This window comes from Mangifera indica, chromosome 8, assembly GCF_011075055.1.
Source record: "Mangifera indica cultivar Alphonso chromosome 8, CATAS_Mindica_2.1, whole genome shotgun sequence".
Lineage (NCBI taxonomy): Eukaryota > Viridiplantae > Streptophyta > Magnoliopsida > Sapindales > Anacardiaceae > Mangifera > Mangifera indica.
This window is the reverse complement of record NC_058144.1, coordinates 82,501-108,939: the sequence shown is the minus strand read 5'-3', so window position 1 is coordinate 108,939 and position 26,439 is coordinate 82,501. Positions and strand designations below refer to the sequence as shown.

Here is a 26,439-nt window from a genome sequence, read left to right as displayed (position 1 = left end):
CAAAATTGGGAAAACATGTCTTAAGACAAGAACAAAGATTCAACGAAAGAGTCTCATTGTTTGATATTGTAGTGGGTATAGTGAATTTCAATGTTTGACGTCATGGTGGTTACAATCTTTTTTAGCATACATGGTGACATTAAAATCACACCTTTTATCATTGCAAGACTCTGAGTGATTGAGCGTATCAAATATAGTATAGTAATCATTGACTCTTAGTATGTCAAAGCCACCAAATTTCCTCTTGTGGATTTGATTTCGGGTTACTCAACAAAAAAATTAAAACAACTGACACATGCAAAAAGACCAACGCCAAAATTAGGGATAGGTATAAATTGAACCAAGTTTGAATATCTCTTGTCTCAAGTTTAACTCGAATTTATTGAGTCAATATTAAATTTAATTCGAATTTATAATTTAAATTCATAGTTCAGATATATAGCTCAAATACGTGGTTTGAATTCATAACTAGTAACAAAATAACATTGTTTAATAATTATTTAATATAATTTGAATTGAGTCACAAGTTAAATTGAAACATAATTGAATCATTTATCTAATTCATAAGCTAAACTGAGGCAAACGTTCTTTAACTCAAATTCGATTTGATTTTAAAATAAATCAAATATTTTAACATAAATTTGGTTTATATTTGAAATAAATAAACTTAAACTGAATTAAATTAAATTAAATTAAATTAAACGGATTTTGAAACCCAAATTAACTTGCTTTGGTCCCAGCATTAGCCAAAGCCAAGCCAAGACAACCCAATTCTACTTTAGACTCCAGTCATTAATCTCCTATAAATATGGTAACCTCGTAGGTGCACGCACGCTAGCTCAAATCGACCGAGCCTGCCGGATCTCGATCTCTCCGGTTAAAACATCTCAAAATTCCCGGCCGAGATCTCGATCTTCCTTTATTTAACTTCATCAAAATAATGTCTCCGGTTTCCGCCCTCGCCAAGTATAAGCTAGTTTTCTTAGGTGATCAATCAGTGGGCAAAACCAGTATTATCACTCGCTTCATGTACGATAAATTCGACAACACCTATCAGGTTCTTGTTTATTCAACTCAATCAATCTCCTATTATTTTATTTCAGATTGGATTTTCGAATTTAATTTCTACTTTTCTGTGTGGATCTGATTGACTTGCTATTCTTACTCGATATTTTCTTTATTGTTGGTTAAACCTTCATTTGTTTTTTTGATCTGCCGGGGCTTTGTTACGAATATCAGTGTTTACATTATAGTGTCAAGTTTGGATGTTATATATGTTGATCTATGTCGTATTTTTGAAAATGTTAAGAAGCGACTGTGTTGCCGTCTTTTTACTTTGTGACAGTTTGTCCAGTGTCTTTGGTCGTGTAAGCTGATCTGATGTTGAAAAGAGACATGGCTATTGCATTACCTAGTAATTCATAGAGTGGTAGTTGAACTTTGCAGTTAGTTGATGTTTATAGATTGTGTAAATAGCTCCATCTTTATTAGCTTTATGAACTTATCGGCAACATTTTTCTTTTAAGTATCATGAGTTTTTTTAGGATTTTGATTCTTTTTAGACCACGGTGAACATACAGGGCCATTGTACGAAATGTTCTTCCTTCGCATGAATCTGCAAAATCATCGTTTTCTATTTTTCTTATTCTGCCTTTAGATTTCAGATATGTAGCCTTGATCAATTTATTTTTCTTAGTTCCTTTCTTCACCTAAATTATCCTTTATAATCTCACTTATTTTATCTTAATTATTATTGATGCTCAGGCTACCATTGGTATAGATTTTTTATCAAAGACAATGTATCTTGAGGACCGAACAGTTCGATTGCAGCTTTGGTGAGATTTTTGTACCTTCTCTAGACTACAATTGTTTTTTCTATGAATAAATACAAACTGATATATTTTAATGTGATTAAGTGATTTTAAATTAGAAATATAGTAAATAATTAACGCACCCAATCACATTAATACACCACAGTTTATATGGCTAAGTTAGTAAGTGTAGTATTATTCTTTTTAAATTGATATGCTTGGTTTCTTTATTATGGTACCCAGTTTGAAATTTAAATTTCTGGGATTATGTGACAGGGATACCGCAGGACAAGAAAGGTTCAGGAGTCTCATTCCTAGTTATATCAGGGATTCTTCTGTGGCTGTGATTGTATACGACATTGCAAGTATGGTTTTCTTTACTTCTATTTCTGATCTGGGACTTATGGTTGTGACATCCGCTCGCTCTTTCATGTCCTTTTTATGTGTACCTATATGATGAAATAGACTATATATTTGTCAAAGTTTGTAGATCATTAGAATTTTTTTTTCCATGGTAATTATATGCTGTGCTAACTTTTTTTTTTTGTATAGAATTGCCGTCTAATTTCATGGTTGCATTTGGTTTAGGCAGACAGTCATTCCTAAACACCTCCAAGTGGATTGAGGAGGTTCGCACTGAGCGGGGCAGTGATGTTATCATTGTTCTTGTTGGGAACAAAACAGATCTTGTCGACAAAAGGTAATATATTACTGTGTTGGTAGAAATTACCATTAAATGAACTTGTCTGGATTGCTTGTAATGTTTCATTTGTTTATATCTTCAATGACCTGACATTGGATGTACGGTAGAGTGGGAAATTTTAGTTGTGTTGAGAAATCCATGGTGAGAGGTAGATTTTCTGAAGATGATTTTTTTTAAAGACTCTTTCATAGTCTTGGTTTTAAATTGAAATAAAAATTGTTTAATTAATCAAAGCCAGAATGGAAACTGTTTTTTGAGATGTCCATGCTGGATCTTTTTAGAGAATGTTTTAGCGAGCTGTCAGTGTCAGTGAAAGGCATTGATTGAAAACATTGAGCCTCTACATTTATTTGATGCAACACTGTTTTAAAGATTGTTTTAAAGGCACATGCTGGATTCTTGTTTAGGAAAAATGCAAAACGAAAGCATGGAATATGGCTTGTGGTGCAGAAATAACATGTTTAGTGTGTTTGTACGTGAAACCAAACAAGAGGAAACTACATTTTCCCTAAATATTGATTGGCTTATCATTTTGGTTCTTGTTGCTTGACAGGCAAGTTTCAATTGAGGAAGGAGAAGCTAAAGCTCGTGAACTAAATGTTATGTTTATTGAAACTAGTGCCAAGGCTGGCTTCAATATAAAGGTAATCACTTCCTAGAACCATTATCTGATTAGACAGCAAGTGATTTTAGCCAACCTAATATGTTAAGGATGGGTTGATTTGAATAATATTTTATTATAAAAAAATTATTAAATTGAAATTATTATTATTATATTTGATATAATTGAAATGTATAAATAATTATTATTTTTTATTAACAATAATAAAAAAAATTAAGATATTATTTTACTTGTATGCCCTTAAGAGACTAATGAACATAAATTAATATTGTGTTTGGTTAAGCTAAACAAACATGTATCATGTTGTATTTTCTAAAATATTTTTAATGTTAATAATATATTAGAATTTTTTTATGTGGTCAAATTATAGTATTAATTAATTATATTATCTTTTTAAGTTGTATTTTCTCCCTATTATCTATTATCTTAATTGAAAATAAAAATATTTTTATCTTAAAAATTTAATTAGTAAGATTAAAATTATAATACAATTAAAATTATCTTAATAATCTTTTAAAGTTTAAAGAAAATATAATAATGAGATTTTTTTTATATTTTTTATCGCATTTATCAATAATACGTACTAATTATAACAAAAGATTAATTATCAAGATAATTAAAGATTCCCCTATAGGTAATGCCTCTTCAGATGTGGTTAATAATAAACTGTCTTAGCATTAAAAATTGTGCAATGATCTAGTACAGTATTTTCTTGCTCTTTCAAAGTGACCTGTACATTTATTTTTGTGGTTTATCCTTTCAGGCACTCTTCCGGAAAATTGCTGCAGCGTTACCAGGGATGGAAACACTTTCTTCGACAAAGCAAGAAGACATGGTTGATGTTAATCTGAAGCCTTCCAACACAAATGCATCGCAGTCACAACCTCAGTCTGGAGGATGTTCTTGTTGATTATATACATGGTCAACTGAAGCATTTTCTTCTTTGCTACGATTTCCCAATATGCTTCTGTGATCTCCTTAAAATTGGAAAAGGATAGGCTAGTCCTAACCTATGTGAGATGTATATGTTTGTTGTGGACTCGAGATTAATTTTCTCTTAGAAATGTATAATAAATTAATTTCCCATCTTAATTAGGTAATTATGCCTGTCTCTTGTTGTGTTGTCCAGCAGGGCTGTATGTTTAGCCGTGGGAAAAATAGTAAAAGTAGGTGAGGTTAAGTTGATCATGCCATTGAATGTCAAAATCAGTGACAGAATCCATACAAAAACGCAACGCAAGGGTGTTTTAATGGAGATATTAATGTTAATAATACAGCCAATGACAGAATAAGTACAGATAAGATTTACGTTAATGGAAAAAGAAAATAAGATTGATTGTAAATGGTTGTAACAGAAAAACAAGGCACCACACGTGTTGGAGTACTATTGGAAAGTAGAGATGGTTGAGTTTAAGGGAGGATGTTGTCATGTTCATGTAAGGGTGAAAGTGCTAGTTTTGTAAGGTGTCTGTGCCTTGATGTAGATTTGTAAATGGCCAAGGGGCACACGGAATTGTGCCCCTTGACTATAAAAACCCGTGAAAATATTTGGTTTGTGCTGCTATTCATTTTCTAATAACAACAATTTTCTTATTTTTCCAGAATTTTCTTCTCTTTCATTTGGTCTCTCTCGTCTGTGACTTAATCTCATGATCTAGGGTTTGGTTTCTATAATTTCTTAACTAAATCATAGTAATAGGAAAGTCTCAGCATTTTTTTTTTTTTTTTTTACAGATCCACATCATATCTCGGTTGGATCGGGATATCTGAACCCGTTATAAACTGAACCAGCACCAGTCAATCACCAGCTGGAAATAAAAAACAAAACACAGATTACGTCATCCTCTGAATCTCTCCTACAAGTCTTCGACTCCACCATTCTGCTCTAATTTCTTTCGCCTCTTTTTTTTCAAGGGCTGAAGCTCCTTTCAGTTCTTCTGGTTATACACCAACAACCACTATGCCAGGTTTCTCTCTCCTATTCCATTCCTTTACTTTTCAACATACAAATCTGAGTTTCTTTTTGTTTTTTTTTTATTGGCTTTACTTGTACATTTATTAGCCTCCTCCAGTTACCTTCGACTTAAACTGGATTTAGTTTCTTGTCTTTTTTTTTGTCTGGTATATTTTTGTTTCTTATAAACCGATCATTTGATGATCAATTTTCTAAGTCTATTAGCTTTCTTGTATTTGTTCTCAGGTTTGACTTCTAAGAATTGTGCATCTGTGTGTATTTACTTTTATGCTCAACACTTGTAATCAGTAATTTGGTCATGGAAATACTTATTTCTTTGTCATAGAAAATTAAAAATTTTCGATATCAAAACTAGTGATATTTTATAAAATTTTGTTGTCCCAATAATTTGAATAAAGTTGCTACCGTTTGTTTTCTGTCAGTCCCTTAAGCATGAAACGTATGAGTGGCCTGTGATATTAAGGAGATGAAGTATGGATTGCTTAAGAATATGTCTTCTATTAGTCATTATGATAAAACCGTTGTCTCGCCTAAGTTTATTAGGTATGTTTTAACTATGGAATGGCTTCCATGTTTCATCTTGTACACTGTATCACTTTTAGGAACTATAACTATTTTCTGGTGGTCCTAAGTTCTGGATTATGTAGTGGTGTTTGCGTCTAAAATCTTTATCATGGTGTTGGAGTAAAAGTTATTTTAATTGATGTGCTAACTTATAATGTTTATTAATTCTTCTATGATTCTTTTCGCCATATGCATTATCTAATTTTAATTTATATGATCAAATTATATCCATTTTCTTCTAGTGAAACTAACTTTGGTGTCTCATTTGTGAGACCTCTCTGTATAGATAACCAAGAACCAATTTTGATCAAGGATGAAGATGTAACCAATCAATTACCGTTTCTTAAACTCAAGCGGTGGCAATGGTGGGTTTTGGTGGCAGTCAATATATTCTTCCTTGTTGCTGGCCAGTCTGCTGCTGTTCTGCTGGGGAGATTTTATTATGACCAGGGTGGAAATAGTAAATGGTTGGCTACCCTTGTCCAAACTGCTGGCTTCCCACTCCTTTTCATCCCCCTCTATTTTATTCCTTCTTCTCAGGAGGCTTCATCTTCTTCAAGATATCCTTCTGTTGCAGTTCTTGTTGTAGTCTACTTTAGTTTTGGAGTTATCTTGGCTGGTGACAACATGTTGTATTCTGTTGGGCTCTTGTACCTTTCTGCCTCTACTTATTCCTTAATTTGTGCGAGCCAATTAGCTTTTAACGCTGTTTTTTCGTACTTCATTAATTCTCAGAAATTCACTGCTCTAATTTTTAACTCCGTGGTTGTCCTTTCATTATCCGCATCTCTCATTGCAGTCAATGAGGATTCTGATACACCCTCTAAAGTATCGAGGTGGAAATATTCAATTGGATTCATTTGTACCCTTGCAGCTTCTGCAATTTACTCTCTTTTCCTTTCTCTAATGCAGCTTGCCTTCCAGAAGGTTTTGAAAAAAGAAAGCTTTGGTGTGGTTGTGGAATTTCAAATTTATACTTCACTTGTTGCCTCTGGTGTTGCCACTGTGGGTCTTTTTGCCAGTGGAGAATGGAAGAGTTTAGGTGGTGAAATGGAGGCTTTTGGTACAGGAAAATTATCTTATGTGATGACTGTGGTTTGGTCAGCTTTGTGTTGGCAGGTTTGTTCAATTGGTGTTGTGGGATTGGTTTATTTGGTTTCTTCTCTCTTCTCCAATGTAATGAGCACAGTCGCTTTGGCTGTCACTCCTGTTGCTGCTTTGATATTTTTCCATGACAAGATGAATGGTGTGAAGGTAATTGCTATGCTTATGGCTATTTGGGGTTTTGCCACATATATTTATCAAAATTATCTTGATGATTCTAAGGTAAGGAAATTACAGAGTGATGTTAGCGAAACCTGTAATGATCAGTCCCGAGTATGATACATATTTCATTCAGTGTGGAAATACTGCACAGAAATTTGTAGTATTTTTAAAACTGCTATTGACGCCATTCTTTTACAAGACAATGGATGAATAAAAATTAAAACTGCAAGAAAGAATGCTGAAAATTCCATTACAGTTGTCATTCTTTAAAACAATGTGTTGCAATCTGATCTGATGGATATATGTCAATGATTTGGAGTTTCAGGAATTTAGTAGAGGTGATTATTCAATAGTTAGTTGTGCAGTGATTAATAATATCTCTCTAGATAGTTGAGTTGGAGACAATGTATTCACTACAGTTTGCAATTAGGTTTCTGGAAGATAGGTTGTAGTGATGGGGCTGATAAATTCCAGGTTGCAGAAAATCTTCTTTGAGGTTTATTATCTTTTAAATGCTCCAACAGCCTTAGTTGATACAATAAATAGATTAATATACATACTCAAAGATGTCAGCCCCAAAATCTAAATTTATTGTTTATATTAGAAGATACATGTATCCATCTAGTTCCTCAAAGCAGTCCTATTAAATGTGTTTTACAAAGAAGGGTTTATTGTTCTTTCTATGACTATTGACTTGGAGTGTGCGTTGAGCTGGTATCAACCTTGCCCTTCTCATTCGCCTAATTTGCTACTAACCAAGTGAAGCCACAATCTTCAATATAACTGGGTAACTGTTCCCGGTTTTGTACATAATGCTTTAAGGTTTGAAGCTTCGGAATGTTTGCTTTGAACAATGTTTTGAAATGTGAAATTGTTGTTGACTGAGTGTTATGTATCCTCTAGGAAAGGCATCCATGTGTGAAGGTGATATGAATGAAATGAATGCATCTTAGTGTGTATGTCACATCTTGCCAACCGTATACTTAAATTTTAGGCCCCAGTGGGTTAATAGTGGCATTGTAAAGTTATAACATAAATTTCAACCACCCAAAAAGTAAGCTCTATTATTAACTCTTTTCTTAGTCCAAGCCTCCACATGGGGAAAGTCAGTCAATTTAAATTTAAAACTACAACAACCACATTTATTCTCTTGCTCTTTTCAGTTTTCAACATTTTGAATCAATGGCGCTACTTCTACATGAATAAAAGGAAAAAAAAGTTTAAGTCTTATCTTGTATAATATGAATTTGTATAACCGTTAAAACAAAAAAAAAAAAGGCCAAAGGAAAGAGTAATAAATGAGTGAAAGAAGCATTAGTTTTGTTTGGGGTGGATTAGAGCCATTGGCTTATAATAGGTAAACTCAAATTGAATTTCAATTTGACAATTTAACTTTGGCGTTGTTGCATCAGAGCTTTTTTTTATATTTTTTTTAAATTGATGATTCTTATTTCTCTCCATCAGACCCTTTGTTTTTTCTTTTATATGATATTATTATTCATCATTTAAGTTGACCAAAACTCAAATTTGAGCTAACCATTTCAGCCTTTTGCCGAGTTTGAACTGACCCTTGCTCGGCTAGAATTGTGATCTTAAACTGAATTCGAGGAAAGGTGTATAGTAACTCTTCACTCTCGGCCATTAAAAATCAATGCCTGCCTTTAATATCTTTATATATTATCAATGGCAAACGGATCCCACCACCACCACCCACCCACCTGCTCTTCTTCTCCTTCCTCTTCATCATCATCCACTACTGTTTCATTACAGATGAATACTAAAACTAACAACAACTCACTCAAATGCACCCAAAAAAATCAATGTATTTATACATTAAACAAACAAATCTTCTTCTTTTCACTGGATTTGATTTGTATTTTTCATTTATAAACCATGTCAATAAGTAAAAAAATAATAAAATCTTAATACAGCAAAGGAGTAAAGGGTAAAAGAACCGTACATTTTATTAACACGTTATCACAACCATGGTGGATGGGTGAATGTCAACGTGCACAACACTCAACGCTTCTGATTCACTCTCCCAAAATCAGCAAGCTTCCTCGATCGATTTGCACAAAACGACGCCGCAGTTGATAGTTGTGGCTTTACCGTACCCCTTATCTCGCCCGAGAATCCAATGTCTGGTGGCAAACCACCCTTCTGGTTCCACTGCCGACATGGACTGGCCCTTACCAACGGACTCAAACAAAACGCCAATCCAGACACGTTCCTGTTTTGTCCCGTTCGCGTCCGTCTGACTGCAGCTGGTGCTGTCATCGGCGTTTTTCGCCACTCTTCCGACGATTCCCAACTACCCCACGGCGACCGAACGCAGTCTTCGTCATAATCTACTCCTCTCGCCGGGGACATTCCGCGATTTGACACTCGAGAATCTCTCTGGCCACCGGCTGTAGATTCTTCTGGATAACAGAAAGTCGATTGCTTTTTCCGGCGAGAACGAAATATCGATGAAAGGAACGAGGAGGAGGAAGAGTCGCAGGAATCCGTATAAGGAACAGAAGGATCCGAATTGAAATTTTCGGATCTGGACCTGAATAGATTGGAAAATATAGACAACTTGCCGTATTTCTTCTTAGCAGAGAAAGTAGATGTTGTGGAGGTGGGACCCACTTGAGGAGTACTGTAAAAAGGGTTGTGGTAGGACCATGGAGTGGTGGTGTCGTCAGATTTTCGACGAGTGACGTAAGGAGAAACGGAACGAGGGAATATAAGAGGAGGAGGGTCGTGTTGTTTCCGGGTATCTTGTTCTAAGGTGGCGCGTTGAGCTTGAGCTTGAGCTTGGGCGTGTGCAGCTATAAGAGCAAAGAGACGTTCTCGGAGACAAGAGGCGCAGACGCCGACGCTGCTAGTGAGGTCGGATTGATGTTTTTTACACCTCATTTACTTAGAGCAAACTGAATATGGAAAAATAAATAATTAAGTGTGAATGAAATTGTGGAAGTGAAGGGAGAGGTAGTCCATTGGTGAGTTTTGATGAAGAAGTAAAAGGGAAGGAAGGGGGGTGTGTGTTTTGTTGTCCAGTTGAAGTTTCTGAGAAACAGAGAGAAGAGAGAGGAGATGAGGAATGTGTATTATGTAGACATATATAGATATAAATATTAAAAGTTGAGTTGAGAGATGTATGGTGATTTTATGTTAATTGAGGTGGATGGATGTTATTAATGATTAGGTTACAATCAAAATCAAAATCAAAATCCAGATTTGTTTCCTTTTCCTTTTTGTAAAAGTGTGTATTAGGTGGGAGAATGAATGTAATTTAATCTTTGCTTGCTTGCTTGCTTGCTTTTCTTGAGAATTCTTCTTCAACATTACATTGAGCTTATTATTTATTTATTTATTTATATTCACACATATCCTGTTTGTGGTTGTGGATAGGGATTTAGTGTACTGGGCTTGGTGTTGGGCTTGGGTGGGCAATGAGTTTATTAGTCAAGTGTAGCGTAGGTACACAAATATACATGTATTAGTGACATCCAGCTCCAGCGTGAAGCATTTGCAGGTTGCAGGTTGCAGCTGCAGAAAGAGTGATTTGATTTTGGGTTACATCATCTGTACTGTAACTGTATATATTATTATTTATTTGTTTGAGGTCAAACAACATATCATGTTGCCTTCCTTGCCCTTCTTCATTGCTTTCTCTATCTCTAATGCGCCACTAACAACACCACCGACTGTGAAGAAGTTTATTATATTGACTATCCACCACATTATCACCCATCATTAGGGTGGGTCTTATCACAGACACAGAGGCTGCCCCCTCTGCCCTTTTGCGGTAACGGAAGCCTCAAGTGCTCATAAATGTTTATGACTTTAAGAGCTTTGCTAACCAAACCAACCACTATATATTTAGGGTTAGTATGTTGAGTCTTGCAGGAAATGAAATGGTCATATCATTTTGGGAAATAACATGCTAGCTAGCTACAGGCTGCAGTAGAGTGGTATATATTCTCATTTGTTCTCTTCTCTCTGAATTAGCTAGCTTCTATTGGATGGATATTTTTGTATATGCCGAATTTGTTATTCTTTGTCGGCCTTACACTAGACTAGATCCAATCATTTTTCTTCTTCTTCCTGAATACCCAGGCCCCGACATTGGTTTGGTTTCCAGGAAGAATTATTTAATTCCCACGACCAAATATCCTCTCAAAATAGAGTTGCCCAACAACAGAAGATTTGAACATGATAACAGACAAATATTCTAGTGTATGTATGTATGTGTGTAGATGAAATAGAACAGAACAACAAGACTTTTAGACCGTTGAAACATTCCTTTTGGGTCGCTTACGCTTACAGTCGTCCATAATGAGTATGACATGTGAGTTTTAAGTTATCTCCAGGGGTCCACTTTTTAAAAATTCAAAATTCGAACTCGTTAAAGTCAAATTCCCGTTTATACATTTATAAAAAAAATAAAAAAATAAAAAATAAAAATCCATACGCCAGCCACTAATTTGCTTCCAAGTTGCAGGCAGCGGACATCGACTGACCATACCATACCATTCCGGGCAGGCTGACTCATCTTTCACCGGCCTAAGACACACGCGGGCAATATTTCTCTGACTCTAAGACTTATGTCCTATGCTATCACTTCCTCCAGTCAAAGCCTTTTCTTCTTCTAGGGGTTTCATTGTAAAAATCTCAATATCCACTATCACACAAGGTCATCTGATCTTACGGCTTAATTGGAGTTCAAGATGACGACGATGGAGAGCTTGATTGGTCTGGTCTGGTCAATAGAATTCAGAGAGCATGTACTATGCTCGGAGATTACGGAGCTGTTGCTGATAACGCTTTTTCTTCTCTTTGGGAAGCTCTTCCTTCTGTCGCCGTCGTTGGCGGCCAGAGTTCCGGAAAATCTTCGGTGCTTGAAAGCATAGTGGGCCGAGACTTTCTTCCCAGAGGATCCGGTTCTTTTTCTTTCTTTATATTTCTTGTCCGCTGCTTTTATATCTGACTGTTTAACTAATTGTAAAAAAATTATTTATTTAATGGCAGGAATTGTTACTAGACGGCCTCTTGTTCTGCAGCTCCACAAGACAAAAGATGGTTCACAGGAGTACGCTGAGTTTCTTCACTTGCCTAAGAAGAGATTTATGGATTTCTGTATGTCTAATCTAATCTCTTTACTCGTATTTAATTAAAATCTTTTTTTTTTTTTTTTTTGGTTTTGTTTTCCAAAGCATGTGAATATCCACACTTGTTTTATTTTATTGTTGGGTACAGCTGCGGTTCGAAATGAAATTCAGAAGGAAACAGATAGAATGACAGGGACGACCAAACAGATATCTCCCGTTCCTATTCATCTTAGTATCTACTCTCCCAATGGTCTGTTATTATTATTATGTTTAAAGTTTAAACTTTTCACTATCTTTACGATATATCATTTTTTACGTGTTTCTTGCTAACACCACTCCTTAGATTTCAGTTGTCAACTTAACCCTGATTGATTTACCTGGTCTCACTAAAGTTGCAGTTGGTATGCTTTCTAATTATTTATTATCCACTATGAGTTTCACTTTCTGCATTTTTATACTTTACTGACAGTTTAAGCACGCATGTTATTCTTTGCAGAGGGGCAGCCTGAAAGTATCGTTCAAGACATTGAGGCTATGGTCCGAACATATGTTGAGAAGGTAACACTGCTTCATTGTTACTTTATATTGTCTTATGTGATTTCTCTCTAGTGGGTTCTTGTGTATAAATGTTTTATGGTATAACATTTGCTATTTTTTGTAGCCTAATTGCATAATACTAGCTATATCTCCAGCTAATCAAGATATAGCAACTTCTGATGCTATCAAACTGGCAAGGGATGTTGATCCAACTGGTATGCAGCCATTAATGTTTCAGTATCTGAGTAATATATATATATATATATATTTTTTTTTTTTGCAGAAACTTTTTCTTGCAGTTTGATCCTCAATATTCTAATACATTACATGACTAGCCCAGGTGAACGTACGCTTGGGGTGCTAACAAAGCTAGATTTGATGGACAAAGGAACAAATGCATTAGATGTAAGCTCTAAAGTTCTCTGTAGTTGAGATGAGTCTTTGGTGATATTTGGTCTATTGAATATAATCAGAGATACTTTATATTATCACCTGAGTCATTACATTTTCAGGTTTGTCTCTCTTTTTATGTTTTAACCACTTAAATGTTGGAAACTTATTTGAGTATTACCCTCTGTTCCGTCCTAAGGTGCTTGAAGGAAGATCTTATCAACTGCAACATCCTTGGGTTGGAATTGTTAATCGCTCACAAGCGGATATAAATAGAAATGTCGATATGATTGTTGCTAGACTCAAGGAGCGTGAATACTTTGCTACAAGTCCAGACTATGGACACTTGGCCGGCAAAATGGGTTCAGAGTATCTTGCCAAGCTTCTCTCAAAGGTTTGATTTAGAGCATCCAGTAGTTGGAGATAGTCTTTGTTTTCCTGAATATCGTCATGATTATGTGCTCTGTTTTCAGCATTTGGAATCTGTGATTAGGACTCGGATACCAAGTATCATTTCCTTGATAAATAAAAGCATCGAAGAAGTTGAATTGGAGATGGACCATCTTGGTCGGCCTATTGCTGTTGATGCTGGGGTGAGTGGCTTAAACCTCATAATTATTTTATTAACTTACTTGTATGTTTATGCTTTATTTTTATAATATATTGTAGGCTCAACTATACACTATCTTGGAACTATGCCGAGCATTTGATCGTATATTCAAGGAGCATCTGGATGGAGGGTAAATTGCGATCATCTTTAATGCTTTCCCTCTTAGTGATTTTTTTGAATGCTTGAGTTTTTTAGAAGATTAATTCTGCTGGTTAACGCATCCCTTTTTCTTTTCCATTTCTTTTAATCTCTCACATGATTTTTGGCTTGAGCAGTTGTAAGTCATGCACTTTTGAGTTGATTTCATGTACTGAAATTCTTTGTATGGTAATTTTTTTCATTTGCTTTTTATTCTAGCCACTCACCGATATAATAACACAAATTTTGTGATGCTGTTCAAAGAGATAGGTTCTTGCTGGGAAAAATTGGATTTGGTTTTTTTAAATTTACAGCTTAAAAAGTTATTTAGCAATCTGTTGTAGTTATTGGTACAGCCCAAATGTGGTTGATGTCTTTAACATTGATCGCATATATAGAATTTAATGCTTAATAGCTTGCTTGGAATTGATTATATAACATCTCAGGCGGCCAGGAGGTGATTGTATTTACGGAGTCTTTGACAACCAACTTCCAGCTGCTTTGAGGAAGCTTCCATTTGATAGGCATCTTTCTCTTCAAAACGTAAGGATAGTGGTATCAGAGGCAGATGGTTATCAACCTCACTTGATTGCTCCAGAGCAAGGTTACAGATGCCTGATTGACGGGTCACTAAATTTTTTTAGAGGTCCAGCCGAAGCTTCAGTAGATGCTGTAAGTTGGTCTTGCCGTGTGTAGAATTAGGAGTCTCTGAAAGAATGTTCCAGTTTATCTGGAAGCTGTGAAACATTAATGGAATTATCAGAAGTTCTTTACAGAATGGTAAATTATGATGCAGGTTCACTTTGTCTTGAAAGAGCTTGTGAGGAAGTCAATAGGAGAAACTCAGGTGAATTTTCCAGAAGTTGAGCGAGTGTTTGTCTAGCAAATCACACCAATAAAAGAGGAAAAAGGATTTATGTCTTTACTGATTGTTTGACGAACAGGAGCTGAAGCGCTATCCAACTCTGCAAGCTGAGATAGCAGCTGCTTCAAATCAGGCCTTAGAGAGGTTTCTTGATGAGAGCAAGAGGACGGTGATCCGTCTGGTGGATATGGAATCTTCATACTTAACAGTTGATTTCTTTAGGAGGCTTCCGCAGGAAGTGGATAAAGGAGGAAATCCTGCTACCTCAACCATGGATCGGTATACAGAAGGGCACTTGAGGAGGATAGCGTCAAATGTATCTTCTTACGTGGGTATGGTGTCAGAGACGCTTAGAAACACAATTCCAAAGGCTGTTGTGTATTGTCAAGTAAGGGAGGCCAGACAATCATTATTAAATCACTTTTACACCCAAATAGGGAAGAAAGAGGTATGGTTTGACTTTGGCTGTGGCCAGTGCATATATAGAGAGTGGTTATGTTTTAACAATTGATAATGTTTTGTTAATTGTTTCAGGGTAAGCAGCTTGGACTACTTTTAGATGAAGATCCAGCACTGATGGAAAGAAGACAGCGATGTGCTAAGAGGCTTGAGTTATACAAGTCAGCTAGGGACGAAATTTATTCAGTCTCATGGGCTCGATGACCTTTTTTTGTACCTTGTATCTAATATCTTTTATTGTTGAGATTTGTAAAATGGGATACCAGATACTTATATTTGTTATTTTATTCATGTTCTATCTTATGTGCTCCTGGCTTCATTCTTTTTATGTTTTTGTATTGTGTGAAGATACCTTCATAGCATTTTTTTAACTTATTTCATTGATTCTTCTGATGGTATCAGCTGGTCCACCCTTAAATATGTTGATTAGCATAATTATTAATTTCTGTCTTCCCCTGTTAATTTATTTTCTATTAACTTGTTACAGTTTTATAAAAATAAAATTTACAATATTATTAGATAGTTAACAGGTAGGGTTGGATTCAATTAGAGTGGTTTGAGTTTGAATTCAATTTTAAATCAAATAAATTGAAGTTCGAATCAAATAAGTTAAAATAGAGTTAAAAATTAGTTTTTTTTTTTTAAATAAAATAAGTTAAGTTTTAGTTGAAATAAATATTTGAATTCTTTGAATTTTGTATGTAAAGTTAATTTTCAATTTAGTTTAAAATTAGAAACTACCTATTTTAAATTAGGTTATGTTAAAACTAGCTCTTCCAACAGGGGATTTAAGATTCTTAATAGGCCAAAAAACCTAATCCCACCCAAGGTTTGGTGAAATTTTAAAATCATACATATTAATTTTAAAATTTTAAATATCCACTTTTTATTAAAATTTACTATTATGATTAAGGGTAAAATCTTTATTTAACAAAAATAAAAAAAACTAAAATTTTATCATATTTTTCTCTTAGTTTAAAAAATTAATAATTTCTTTTACCTAAAGTTTGAAAAATAATAATTTCTCGTTTATCTTTATCTGGTGAAATCTTTGTTCCCACCTTCTTCTTCTTCCACCAATCTTGAGTGGTCATTTTCATCGTTGTTGTTTTAGAGATGCCATTTTGTTGGCTAGAATAATCTCAAGCTAAAGAAAATGGTTGGACAAAGACGCACGTGGTTTGTCTCAAGCTAGTTGAACAATTATGGAGATGATGATCTTTGGTCGGATGAAGACAAATCGTTTTCATTCGACAAAAAATGGCTACCAAAGAACAAAGATCAGTTGGAGAAGAAAATAGTGGGAAGACCAGTTGATGATGAGAACTGAGATAGTCACTAGAAAAGGAGATAAAAACCTTGAGAGAAATGATTACTTTTCAAATTTTAAGTAGGAGAAAATTGTTAGTTTTTAAACTAAAATGGGGGGGGGGGGGGGGGGGGGGGGAATAAATAAAACTTTAGTTCTTTTAAAATTTTTTGTTAAATAATGATTTTACTTTTAACCTTAATAGTAAACTTTAACAAAAGAAAGAATATTTGAATTTTTGAAAGTTAATGGATATTAGATTGAAATCTCACTAAATTTTGGGTGGGAATAAGTCCTTTGGCCTTCTTAATAGATCATATTCTACTACTACATAAAAAACACTTTCTTTGGGCTTTCAACTGGCCAAAAGACTTGTTTCGACCCAAGATATAATAGAATTTCAAAGTTTTATTTTTTAACTTTTAAAAATATAAATAATTACTTATAAATAAATTTTTATTAAAAATTTCAGTTAGGATTAGAAACAAAACCATTATTTAATAAAAATATTTGAAAAATTAAAATTTTCTCATAGTTTCCTTCAAAGTTTAAAAAGTAGCTATTTCTCCCTTAGGTTTTTTCGCCTTTGACAACTCACTCTTTTCAACCGTTGGTCGATCTTTCCTCTTTCTTCTCCATCAACTGGTTGTCTTTCCTTGTTTTGTTTTTGTCTTCGTTAAAGACAAAGATTTTAGTCTTTGTCTCAAATAAAGATGAAAAGTCTTTATCTAAGATGGAGAAGACGATCTTTGTCTTTGTTGAAGGATGGAAGAAAGAGGTGACCAACCGAAGGAGAAAAAGGAGGGAAGACTAATCGATAACTAAGAAGAAATCGGTTACTGGAGTGGAGAGAAAACTCTTGATGGAAAATTACTGTTTTTCGAACTTTGAAAGAAAATCTAAGGGAAAAGTGTGAGTTTTTTAATTGAGAGTAAAAAATGTGATAAAAATTTAGTTTTAAATTTTTTTTTGATTAAATAATGGTTTTATTTATAATTTTAATTAAAATTTTTAATAAAAATTTACTTATGAATTATAATTTGAATTTTAAAAAAATAACTGATAGGGCTTAATAAAATCACCGTCCTTGGATAGGAATAAGTCTTTTGAACCCTTCAAAACTTGAATGTTTAAGCCCGTTGGCCTTTTACGGGGAACTTCAGATTCAGAATACTAAAAACACACTCGATTACCTTAGGAACATCCAGAGCATACGTATATCAAGACTGACGCTCATTAATCGTTGTAAGAATTAAAAGAAGAGAAGTGGGTATCAGTTTTTGCATACGGTTTTGTAATAACTGGTAAGAGAAGCTGTTGGCCTTCTTCGCCCCAGAGTGATAAACGGGCTAGCGTATTGGGTAGTGTTAAACCTCAAAGACTCCAATATGGGTTTCTGTTTCAGAGGAGGTTTTACTCAGTTACAGCTATGGCAGCTTCCATGTTCTAAAACTATAATTCCTACTTCTAAAGGTTTTTCTTTCCTGTTTCTATCTCTATTTCCCCCTTTTCCTTATATTTCTTCGATTTCACATTTCTTTTTCTTACCAGGCGCAAAAAAATATCCCAACTTTTGGTTATGTAGAGAAATGCAAACCTCCACACCCACAACTCAAATTGTACACAACAAACCAAAGGCTCATATTCTGTTCTTTTTATTTTTCTGTTTGTTTTGTTTGTTTGTTTTTTTTTTTCTTCTGATTTTATATTTATTCATAGGATAAAATTGAAAGTGTTGGTGCATTTCAAAAACTACCTCTGGTGATGCCTTCGGTTGATATTTTGTTTTCGGCTTTAAGGAAGGCCAAAAGAGTCTCACCCACTAAAGGTTATTGGGATTATCTACATGCCTTTTTCTTTTTTAATTGATATAGAAAAGAACAGTCGATGGATAATGGGATATATTTTGCTTAATTAGGCATTGCTAATATTGCAAAGAGAGAGAGAAACAGAGCTGCAAAGCAACTTGATGCACTGATGAAAGTATGCTCTGTCCTTTTATTTTTATTATACACATATCCTTTTCTTTTCGAGCTGAAATCTTAGATTTTTTATTTGTTATTCAGGAATTAGCGGTTCCATTGAGAAATTATCTGCAAAATTTTCCCAATAAAAATTTTTTGCATCCTTACGAAAGATCTCTTATTGAGTTGACACTTGGGGATGGCATATATGAAGAGGTAATCAAGCATTTAGGATTTGTTGTTATATGTGCACAATTCAAATGCGCTTATGCATTACGCAGGTTTTAAATAAAGTGGATGCTCTGAGGAAGAAGGTGGTATCTGTTGGGAAGGAACATGCTTCTCTATGTGCTAAGGTTGGGTCTTACCTCAAGTACTGTATCTTATTGGGACCAATCCCAGTTGTTGAATTGGTGGAAATTGGTGTGTGGTCTGGTACTGCTAATATAAAAAAAAATTAGCCTTGTTGAAGCAAAATAGCTTGATTTCTTGGGATTTTTTTTTTTTTTGGTTCATTGTTGCATGTTCATATGTCATAGTTTGCCACTAGTTCTCCCATTGTTTTACTTAGATTCTCATGAAGGCTAACTGGTTAATTCATGATATATTGCACCTATATTTGTGAAACAAACGTTTTTTAAGTAACCATTTAATTTATGCTGTGCAGTCTTTATCTAAGCGAGAAGCAGGTGAACGGTTGAGTGAGGTCAGTTACACTTGCTTGCAAAATAATGAATACATCTTCTGTGGATATGAATAAATGTTCACCATTTTACTACTTTTTGCAGGGTATGGAAAGACTCGAGGAAATATTTAACCGTGAAGGAAAAGCTGTTGATGATTTGTTGAATATTGCTAAGGTATCTCTTTCTTTTGAAATGCATGTATATATTCGGTGTTTTAGAAAAATATTATAAACTAGTATGTTTTTAACGTGGATACATATTTTGATACTAGAAATTATTTAAAAAAATTCATTATTAGTCTCATCTGATTTGTAATGATTCTAATGAAGCACTTCATGGCCAAGCTATTGGATTCATTGTGCCAGAGGATGAATTTGTCACTGCCCTATATCCTTGAGTAGTTACTTTGAGAGAGGTCTCTTGAAATTGCAATTGTTGTACAGATGCTAAAAATTTGTAAAGTGTCATGAGACATGAACCTTCTGTTAACTGTTAAAATTTGACCTTTCCCCAGTTCTGGTTCTAATTTGAGGGAATCTTGGCCCTTCGATTGATATCATTATGTTGTCTAAATTTAAATCTTGCCACAGTTTCCAGCGAAGTTCGATACTTTGATTTTCTGATTGCCCAAGACAGAGAGTTGATGTTTTGTCTATTTAGCTGTTTTATTCATTATTATCATCGTATACTTTACAGCTTTTTGATATACCATTTCTAATTCTATGTTTTAGTAACCTCATTGTTGGCATTGGTAATATGTTCTTATCATGTTACAATTGGTACATATCTGACTGGTTTCGTTTATCTTGTGATTGAAAGACTTTGCGGGCCATGCCAGTCGTTGATCTGGAAATGCCAACTCTCTGTCTTGTTGGAGCTCCTAATGTGGGAAAATCATCTTTGGTTCGTGTACTCTCTACAGGAAAACCTGAGGTTTGCAATTACCCATTTACGACTAGAGGAATTCTAATGGGCCACATTACTCTAAGCTATCAGCATTTTCAGGTTTGTATTATATTTTGGACGTGGAATGCTATCATTTTTAAATTTCTATTTTATGATTTTGTTTACATTGAAAATTTAACTAATTGTAGGTGACAGACACACCTGGCCTATTGAGGAGAAGTGATGGTAAAACACACATGTTATTTGTTGATTTTTGTCTAATTGATTGCGTGAAATTGTCTTTGTGTGTGTTCAAAGCACAAACCATCTCTTTCTCTCTTTATTGATTGCATGTGTGTGTAAGCACTTGTTGGTGCACATGAATGTTTTTACTAATCTTGACTCAGCAATAAGATAATGGAGGACAACCAATTGATATATTTGAAGGGGTTTTCTAGTTTGCAAAAGAGCAGAAGTTGTAAAATTTTTTTATAATATTTCAAACAAGACCTAAAGATACATTACAATGCATTCAACCATTATATTTTTTCCTATTGTGTTCTTATCATGTGAGTTGTTTCAAAAAACATCCTATGTCCCTTGATAATGCAACTTATATTTGATTACATGACATATGATTGTTGTATCAAGAAACATATCTTCATTTCTTGGTTTAACATGCAGATGACAGGAATAATTTGGAAAAGTTAACACTTGCTGTCCTCTCACATTTGCCAACAGCGATACTATTTGTCCATGATCTGTCTGGAGAATGTGGAACCTCACCTTCTGATCAGGTACTATTTTGCATTGCTCTGATCACTTTGTATTACATAAAAAATGCTCAATTTGACTATCTGTCCTCTCAGATGTTTGTTTGTATTTGTCTGATATTGTATCATGTAGTTTAAGATATACAAGGAGATTAAGGAGAGGTTCAGGGATCATCTGTGGATTGATGTTGTCTCAAAATGTGATCTGCTGCACACATCTCCTGGGATTTACATCACAGAAGATGAAGATGGAGAGCATCTTGAAATGACAAGTTATCGGAAAATGGGACCTGATGGAGCAATCTGTGTATCAGTCAAGAATGAAGAAGGGCTTGATGAGGTAATTTTGACCCTTTTTAACCTTTGTCTATTGTTAACATCATTGCATTGCTTCAACCTGCCATGTGTTGTGCTGGGGATGATGGGTAGTATCCCTGTCATGATTTTGAATTTTGTGTATCCGGTTTAACTTTATATGGTTATAGCAGACTACTAAATGGGGATCTTTTTCCCCTTAATATGCCATCTCAAACATGTAAGTACATGATGGGGAACTCTCTGATTATTCACCATGTTAAACCTATTAGTTGTCTTAGTTAATTCTAAATAAATTTCGCTTACATTTTGTTAATGTTCTCATTAGATTGAACAACTTATCTGCTGCAGCTTAAAGATAAAGTGCATGAGCTACTGGTTGCACAGATGGATAGAATTGGAAGTGGGAGCAGTAGTAGTAGTCTTGAAGTTGTTACATAAAACATTCCTCTGTATCTGCAAGAAGATTCAGGTTGATGAGATCATCACTCACTGCTGGTTCAAACTCAGATATGTTGAAGAGATTGAGCTTTGGTGTTATGTTTTTGCTACCTCCTTCTCGTGGAGTTCACGAGATGGGTGAGGAAGAGAGGGTTGAGTCCAAATCCTATTCGGTAAAGAAAAAATTACATCAGATTTGGTGACAGGTTTTATGCTACATGATGTGTTTTAAAATAATAGAAGAATTTTTTTTTTCTTGGTATTGAAATGGCAGGAGTTGAACTAGTGGATATAGAGAGGGATGGCCAATGGCAATACTTTCAGATTGTTTGAGTTCATGTGTATTTTCATGTTTTACGAATCACTCAATACATTGTTTTTATTCTATTCTACAATTACACTATCTGAAATCTGGATATGTCTGTCCTACTATATTCCATTTACATTGAATACACTTATTAGAACCAGAATTTAATTCCTAATACATGAATGGAATATGTCCCTCTCACTATCACTCTTTTTTAATTAATTTTTAAAATATTCAATGAAATAAAAATAAAAAATAAAAAATGAAAAATTTTGATTTGAAGTTTTTGAATAGCTGAGAGTTTTGGTGATGATCTCCATAAAATTTAAAAAAGCAAAGTGAAGATCATTCCCCAAGAATTGGCATTAGCATTTCCCACTATAACTCCATGAACATTTAAGGTGAGATTGTCCTCTCTTTCATCTCCATCATGTCTTCCCCATGGATTTCTTGTCTACATCATCTTATTTACATATACCTACTTTTTATTGTTGTTGTACTCATAGGCAATAAGAGTTGAAGAATAAATCCTTCCTTTTGAAGTAGCTGATCTAACATCTAGTTGAAATTGAATAGCATGCATATATGGTTGGACTTGGACTAAATCAGTGTTTGATAATGACTTTTAGGAGGTGTTTAGTTTGGGTAATGTTTGATTATTTAAATAGAAAGATTATCTTGAAGATTGATTACTTAAAAGATTACTGTGTATAAATGATTACTATGTTTGATAAAATTTAATACGTATAAATAATTATTGTGTTTGGTTAAAAGTAATAAAAGATTATTAATAAATTATTTTACTTAAATACCCTTGAATATAATTATTTTTAAATATTTTTTATATTATTTGTCATATTAATTAAAAATAAATTTATTTTTATCTCAAAAAATTAATAAATAATAATTTTTCTATAATAAACTCAAGATTACCTCAGTAATCTTTAAATATCTAAGGTGAAGGTGGTAATTAGATTATCACCTATATTACCTGTCACGTCAGTATTGGTAATAGAAGATTACTGTAATATTTTATTACTGACAAATCAAACAAGGAAATAAAAGATAGATTACCAAGGTAATCTTAAAAACTCTTAACCAAACGCACCCTTAGATTTACTATAAAAATTCCAGTAGTTGATGGGTTAATTTTTATTAATTATTAAATCAGACCCTTTGGGAGTAACTGGTGTAAAAACGTTGAACAGTGATTGATCCTTGGCTAGGAGTGATTTATTTCATCAGCTTATGGAGAGAAACAGAATTTAAATACCAGTGCCTCTGAAAACAAATTTGATGCACAGAGATTTGTGGTTGCAAAATTAAGGAACACAATAAATGTGGAAGTTGGTACACCAGTTTCTGTTCCTTTAATATTTGTGTTGTGTTGGCTTCATGCTTGGTTTCCACTCTCTCTTTCCATCTGCCATTTATATATGTATAATATATGTGCACACACACCAAAGTTTGTCTGTGTGTCTAAGCTGAGCTAAAAACCATATGGGAATTCAGTTAGTTTTGATTATGAGAAGCATAGCCGATTCAACTAGCTTCAACCATGTGATAACAATCATCTTATTGGCGTTGATCTGCTTTGCTGCAAAGCATTTTTGGTTCAAGAATTGGAAGTTCGCTAACAAGTTAGAAAGCCGGCCATTTTGTGCGGTGTGTCTTGATGAGATTATGTATGGCGACAAGTTTCGGCGGCTTCCCAAATGCCGCCACTGTTTTCATGCTGAATGCATCGATGCATGGCTGCTATCTCGTTCTACATGTCCACTTTGTAGAAACCAGGTCTCTCTTCCTCATCTTCGTTATCCTTATCCCACCTTCTTCTATTATTTTCTATCTTTTTTGCAAACTATTGACAAAATAATCAACAATGTTCCTCTCAATTTTGAGACGCCTTAAACCCCTCAATCTACTACGTTATACTTGTATTCCTGTTTTCTTTATTTTATTTTTATGGATCTATCAGTTATATTTACCTTTCTTCATCTTTTAAGTTTAGAACTTGAAACTTTTAACAACTGCCCAGACAAGCAAACAAATGAATGATTCAGTGACCACAAGCCAAAGATCCAGAGCAGTGGTCACTACTCTGTTTTGGTAAATTAAGAAACAGAGGAGTTAACCAGTTTTAGAATATAGGTTAATCTTGTACGTCACTTTTTCAATTCTACTTCTTCAATAAAGCCAGCAGTAGTAGGTGCGGGTGGGCAGCCAAATCAAAGCAAATTTAACATATAAGAGCTTAGTTGAGGGTTTTCATTACATTAGGTATTCATATCAACAACCCAATTTTAATTTATTAAATGCTTATAAATGGTGAACATAATAGGTGGGTCTGCATGTAACTTATACATATATATAAAGCTAAGCGTGGTTGTGGGAATTGGTTCAAGCAACAATCGTTAAAGGGAGGAAGCCATGTCGAAGAGAAGCCTGCCATACTCGCTCAACGTCGCAAATTGTTTGCCCACACTCGTTCAAATCCCATCCTTCTAAGGCATGTATTATTCCAGCCACACGCCAGGCACTCATCACCCTTCTTGGCAACCAGTTCTGTTAAATATTTACGAAAATAAAATTACAATTAAATATTCATATATCTGTACAAGAAAGAAAATAAAAGAATAAGAAAAACTTGGAAATTGAGTTACCTCACAAGAGTGCACATTATCTAAAGAGGAAGGAACTATCATTGCTGGTGTAATATGGTAGAAGCAATCAGTTCGAACTTTTCTTGGAGGGAGTTGTGATATTGGAATGAATAATGTCCCTTTTGATGCTTTTAACTGTTCCTCTTCCTTTAAATCATCTCCCACCAACCATATCTGCAACATTAATTTAATTATTACCCTTGTTTCATTAATTTCAATTCAACCCCCAAAAAAAAAAAAAAAAAACTAACTGAATGAAAATTATATTACCTTGTTTTGAGCATATACCTTGTTTTGAGCATAATTTGTGGGGCTGGAGAGGACTAGATTATTGCCGCACTGGGTCGTAAGCCTGAGTTTAAGCTTCTCATACTCATCCTTGTCTACTGTGGCTACCTAAAACCCACATACATTTGACTTAGTTGAAACTTGAAAGGCTGCCCTCAGCCCATTTAAACAGTTGAGTGAAAGCTATATTGTAATACCTGGATGCCCATTTCACAGAGAGCGCATACAGTTGCGTAAGCAACTTTACTAAGCTTCCCTCTAAACAGTAGTCCGGTTGTTCCTTTGGGTATGGCGTTAACCACCGTAGCCACTGCCAAGCTGCTACCATCCACCACCTTTACTTTGAGTTCCGGATGTCTATGGATATACATCTCTCCGTTTCCATTTAGCTCTTCGCTCTGCAATTTTATTTATTGATTTTCAATATGTAATACTTCAAAGGGAAAATTTCTTTTTCTTGCTGAGAAAAGAAAATGAACATGCCTGATTGAGAAGACCTAGAGTCACTACTTTAACTCCTCTCATATCTGCTTCTAGTATGGCACCTTCGATCAGGCTATTAATGGATTCTCTTCGCCAGTACTGCAAATACTAACAATTTAATTACCAACAAAAAGAAAAGAAAAGATTAAGCAAGAAAGTTACTTACTTGTACAATGTACCGTGGTAAGACCCAGGTGTGCAATTTAAGTTTATGGAAAGTGTTCCTCTCAGAAATGAAGGTATTGACGAAAGTCCAAGTGGAGAATACAGAGAAACATGTGAGGGGCCATATGAACCATGAATACCATTTGGAATTAGATAAGTGGGGTTTTGATGCCAAGGAGGCAAATCCTAGACGTAGATGATAGATTGAATCAGGCGTGGTAAGATGGGTTAGATGAACTACATCAGCTGATTCTTGTTGTCTTTTGAGTGAAGTTTCATATACAGCATCCGAATTTTTGTCCGTTGTACCGTATATGTAATCATATAGAGGCATAAATAGCGAGTAGTTGGTCCGAAATTGAGTGTGATGTAACGAATGAAACCTGCACTCATCATAAGTCTTCATCAATCTCATTTTCACTTATGCTTAATCTTGATTTGATTCATGTCTATATGAATGTTTTCAGATTCATTATATACATCAATATCAAAAACTATACAACATGACAACAAGGTTTTGAATAATTAATATGAATTTCTAAATCACAGAAAGAATTATTCGTCACGTTGCACAAATTTCATCAAAATTATCTGACCTATGATGATTGATGATGCCTGTGACGAATTACCATTACCACGCCTAAGTTAATATGGTGGTTGATACAGACAGATAAAATTTATTTATAGCCGCTGGGAGTCTTGCATAGGTCAGGTGGACATTGAGGCTGCATTATTACGGATGAATTTCATATATGATGTGTAGTTCTATGATATTTAAGTTTAAAAAGAGAAAAATAGAAAAATAAAAAAGAAAGCATGAGATGGAAGGAGAAAGCTTACGAGGGAGTATACATGAGATACTTGAGAGGAGGAAAGATAGAGAAAAGGGAGTTGGGGACGAACTCAAAGTTACAGTGTCCCATATTGTTCATGAAGTCGATGTAGGTGACATAACCAACGAAAGAGATTATAGAAGCAGTTCTTGTAAACAACGTTGTCAGCAATGGTATTGCAAACAGCGTGAAATATGCAATGTGTTCAGCAAATGGATGAATCACAGCTGCCATATATGAATGATATAATTTGATTAGGTATATCATATCATAAAATTAGTAGGAAAATTA

General features: G+C 34.4%; 6 protein-coding genes across 11 annotated transcripts in view; 4 read left to right on the top strand and 2 right to left on the bottom strand.

The window, feature by feature from the left end:
• The first annotated feature begins 775 nt into the window (after positions 1-775).
• LOC123224061 (ras-related protein RABH1b-like) lies at positions 776-4,228 on the top strand. Of its 2 annotated transcripts, none has more exons than XM_044647567.1 (6): positions 776-1,057; positions 1,765-1,835; positions 2,088-2,176; positions 2,364-2,511; positions 3,068-3,158; positions 3,900-4,228. In XM_044647567.1, exons 1-6 carry the CDS (start codon positions 941-943, stop codon positions 4,044-4,046), a joined length of 663 nt encoding a protein of 220 aa, XP_044503502.1. In that variant the 5' UTR covers positions 776-940; the 3' UTR covers positions 4,047-4,228. The 2 variants fall into 2 exon arrangements, with proteins under 2 accessions (XP_044503502.1, XP_044503503.1); XM_044647568.1 differs by having other exon boundaries at positions 782-1,057; positions 2,400-2,511.
• A 451-nt stretch (positions 4,229-4,679) lies between these two features.
• On the top strand, positions 4,680-7,196 carry LOC123224058 (probable purine permease 11). 4 transcript variants are annotated; one of them, XM_044647563.1, is made up of 3 exons: positions 4,680-4,795; positions 4,871-5,103; positions 5,962-7,196. In XM_044647563.1, the coding sequence occupies exons 2-3, from the start codon at positions 5,097-5,099 to the stop codon at positions 7,056-7,058; spliced, it is 1,104 nt and encodes a 367-aa protein (XP_044503498.1). In that variant the 5' UTR covers positions 4,680-4,795; positions 4,871-5,096; the 3' UTR covers positions 7,059-7,196. The 4 variants fall into 4 exon arrangements, with proteins under 4 accessions (XP_044503498.1, XP_044503497.1, XP_044503499.1 ...); XM_044647564.1 differs by having other exon boundaries at positions 4,709-4,759; XM_044647565.1 differs by having other exon boundaries at positions 4,734-4,768.
• A 1,596-nt stretch (positions 7,197-8,792) lies between these two features.
• Positions 8,793-10,108, bottom strand: LOC123224060. Its single transcript, XM_044647566.1, has one exon. The coding sequence runs from the start codon at positions 9,840-9,842 to the stop codon at positions 8,961-8,963; it is 882 nt and encodes a 293-aa protein (XP_044503501.1). The 5' UTR covers positions 9,843-10,108; the 3' UTR covers positions 8,793-8,960.
• A 1,255-nt stretch (positions 10,109-11,363) lies between these two features.
• Positions 11,364-15,364, top strand: LOC123224056 (phragmoplastin DRP1E-like). Its single transcript, XM_044647560.1, is given in 15 exon segments — positions 11,364-11,683; positions 11,686-11,869; positions 11,958-12,065; positions 12,186-12,287; positions 12,388-12,438; positions 12,534-12,595; positions 12,699-12,789; positions 12,915-12,979; positions 13,164-13,358; positions 13,438-13,557; positions 13,634-13,704; positions 14,159-14,384; positions 14,509-14,559; positions 14,657-15,025; positions 15,112-15,364. Coding segments are annotated over 15 exon segments (1,851 nt in total). The 5' UTR covers positions 11,364-11,656; the 3' UTR covers positions 15,241-15,364.
• A 2,111-nt stretch (positions 15,365-17,475) lies between these two features.
• On the top strand, positions 17,476-21,841 carry LOC123224057 (nucleolar GTP-binding protein 1). The gene is made up of 13 exons (XM_044647561.1): positions 17,476-17,818; positions 17,897-17,964; positions 18,065-18,173; positions 18,264-18,328; positions 18,412-18,525; positions 18,591-18,665; positions 18,977-19,015; positions 19,098-19,169; positions 19,815-20,000; positions 20,090-20,126; positions 20,565-20,677; positions 20,787-20,993; positions 21,320-21,841. Exons 1-13 carry the CDS (start codon positions 17,734-17,736, stop codon positions 21,407-21,409), a joined length of 1,260 nt encoding a protein of 419 aa, XP_044503496.1. The 5' UTR covers positions 17,476-17,733; the 3' UTR covers positions 21,410-21,841.
• Positions 21,842-23,999: 2,158 nt separating this feature from the next.
• LOC123222816 (very-long-chain aldehyde decarbonylase CER1-like) overlaps positions 24,000-26,439 on the bottom strand; it is a 3,116-nt gene continuing 676 nt past the window's right edge. The window contains exons 3-9 of one of the 2 annotated variants that reach the window (XM_044645786.1): positions 26,156-26,375; positions 25,317-25,698; positions 25,151-25,249; positions 24,865-25,065; positions 24,650-24,775; positions 24,380-24,553; positions 24,000-24,281 (exon numbers count right to left, since the gene is read on the bottom strand). In XM_044645786.1, coding sequence (XP_044501721.1) covers positions 24,117-24,281; positions 24,380-24,553; positions 24,650-24,775; positions 24,865-25,065; positions 25,151-25,249; positions 25,317-25,698; positions 26,156-26,375 — 1,367 coding nt within the window. In that variant the 3' untranslated portion in view covers positions 24,000-24,116. The remainder of the gene's footprint in view (positions 24,282-24,379; positions 24,554-24,649; positions 24,776-24,864; positions 25,066-25,150; positions 25,250-25,316; positions 25,699-26,155; positions 26,376-26,439) is intronic. The other variant, XM_044645787.1, reaches the window with a different exon arrangement.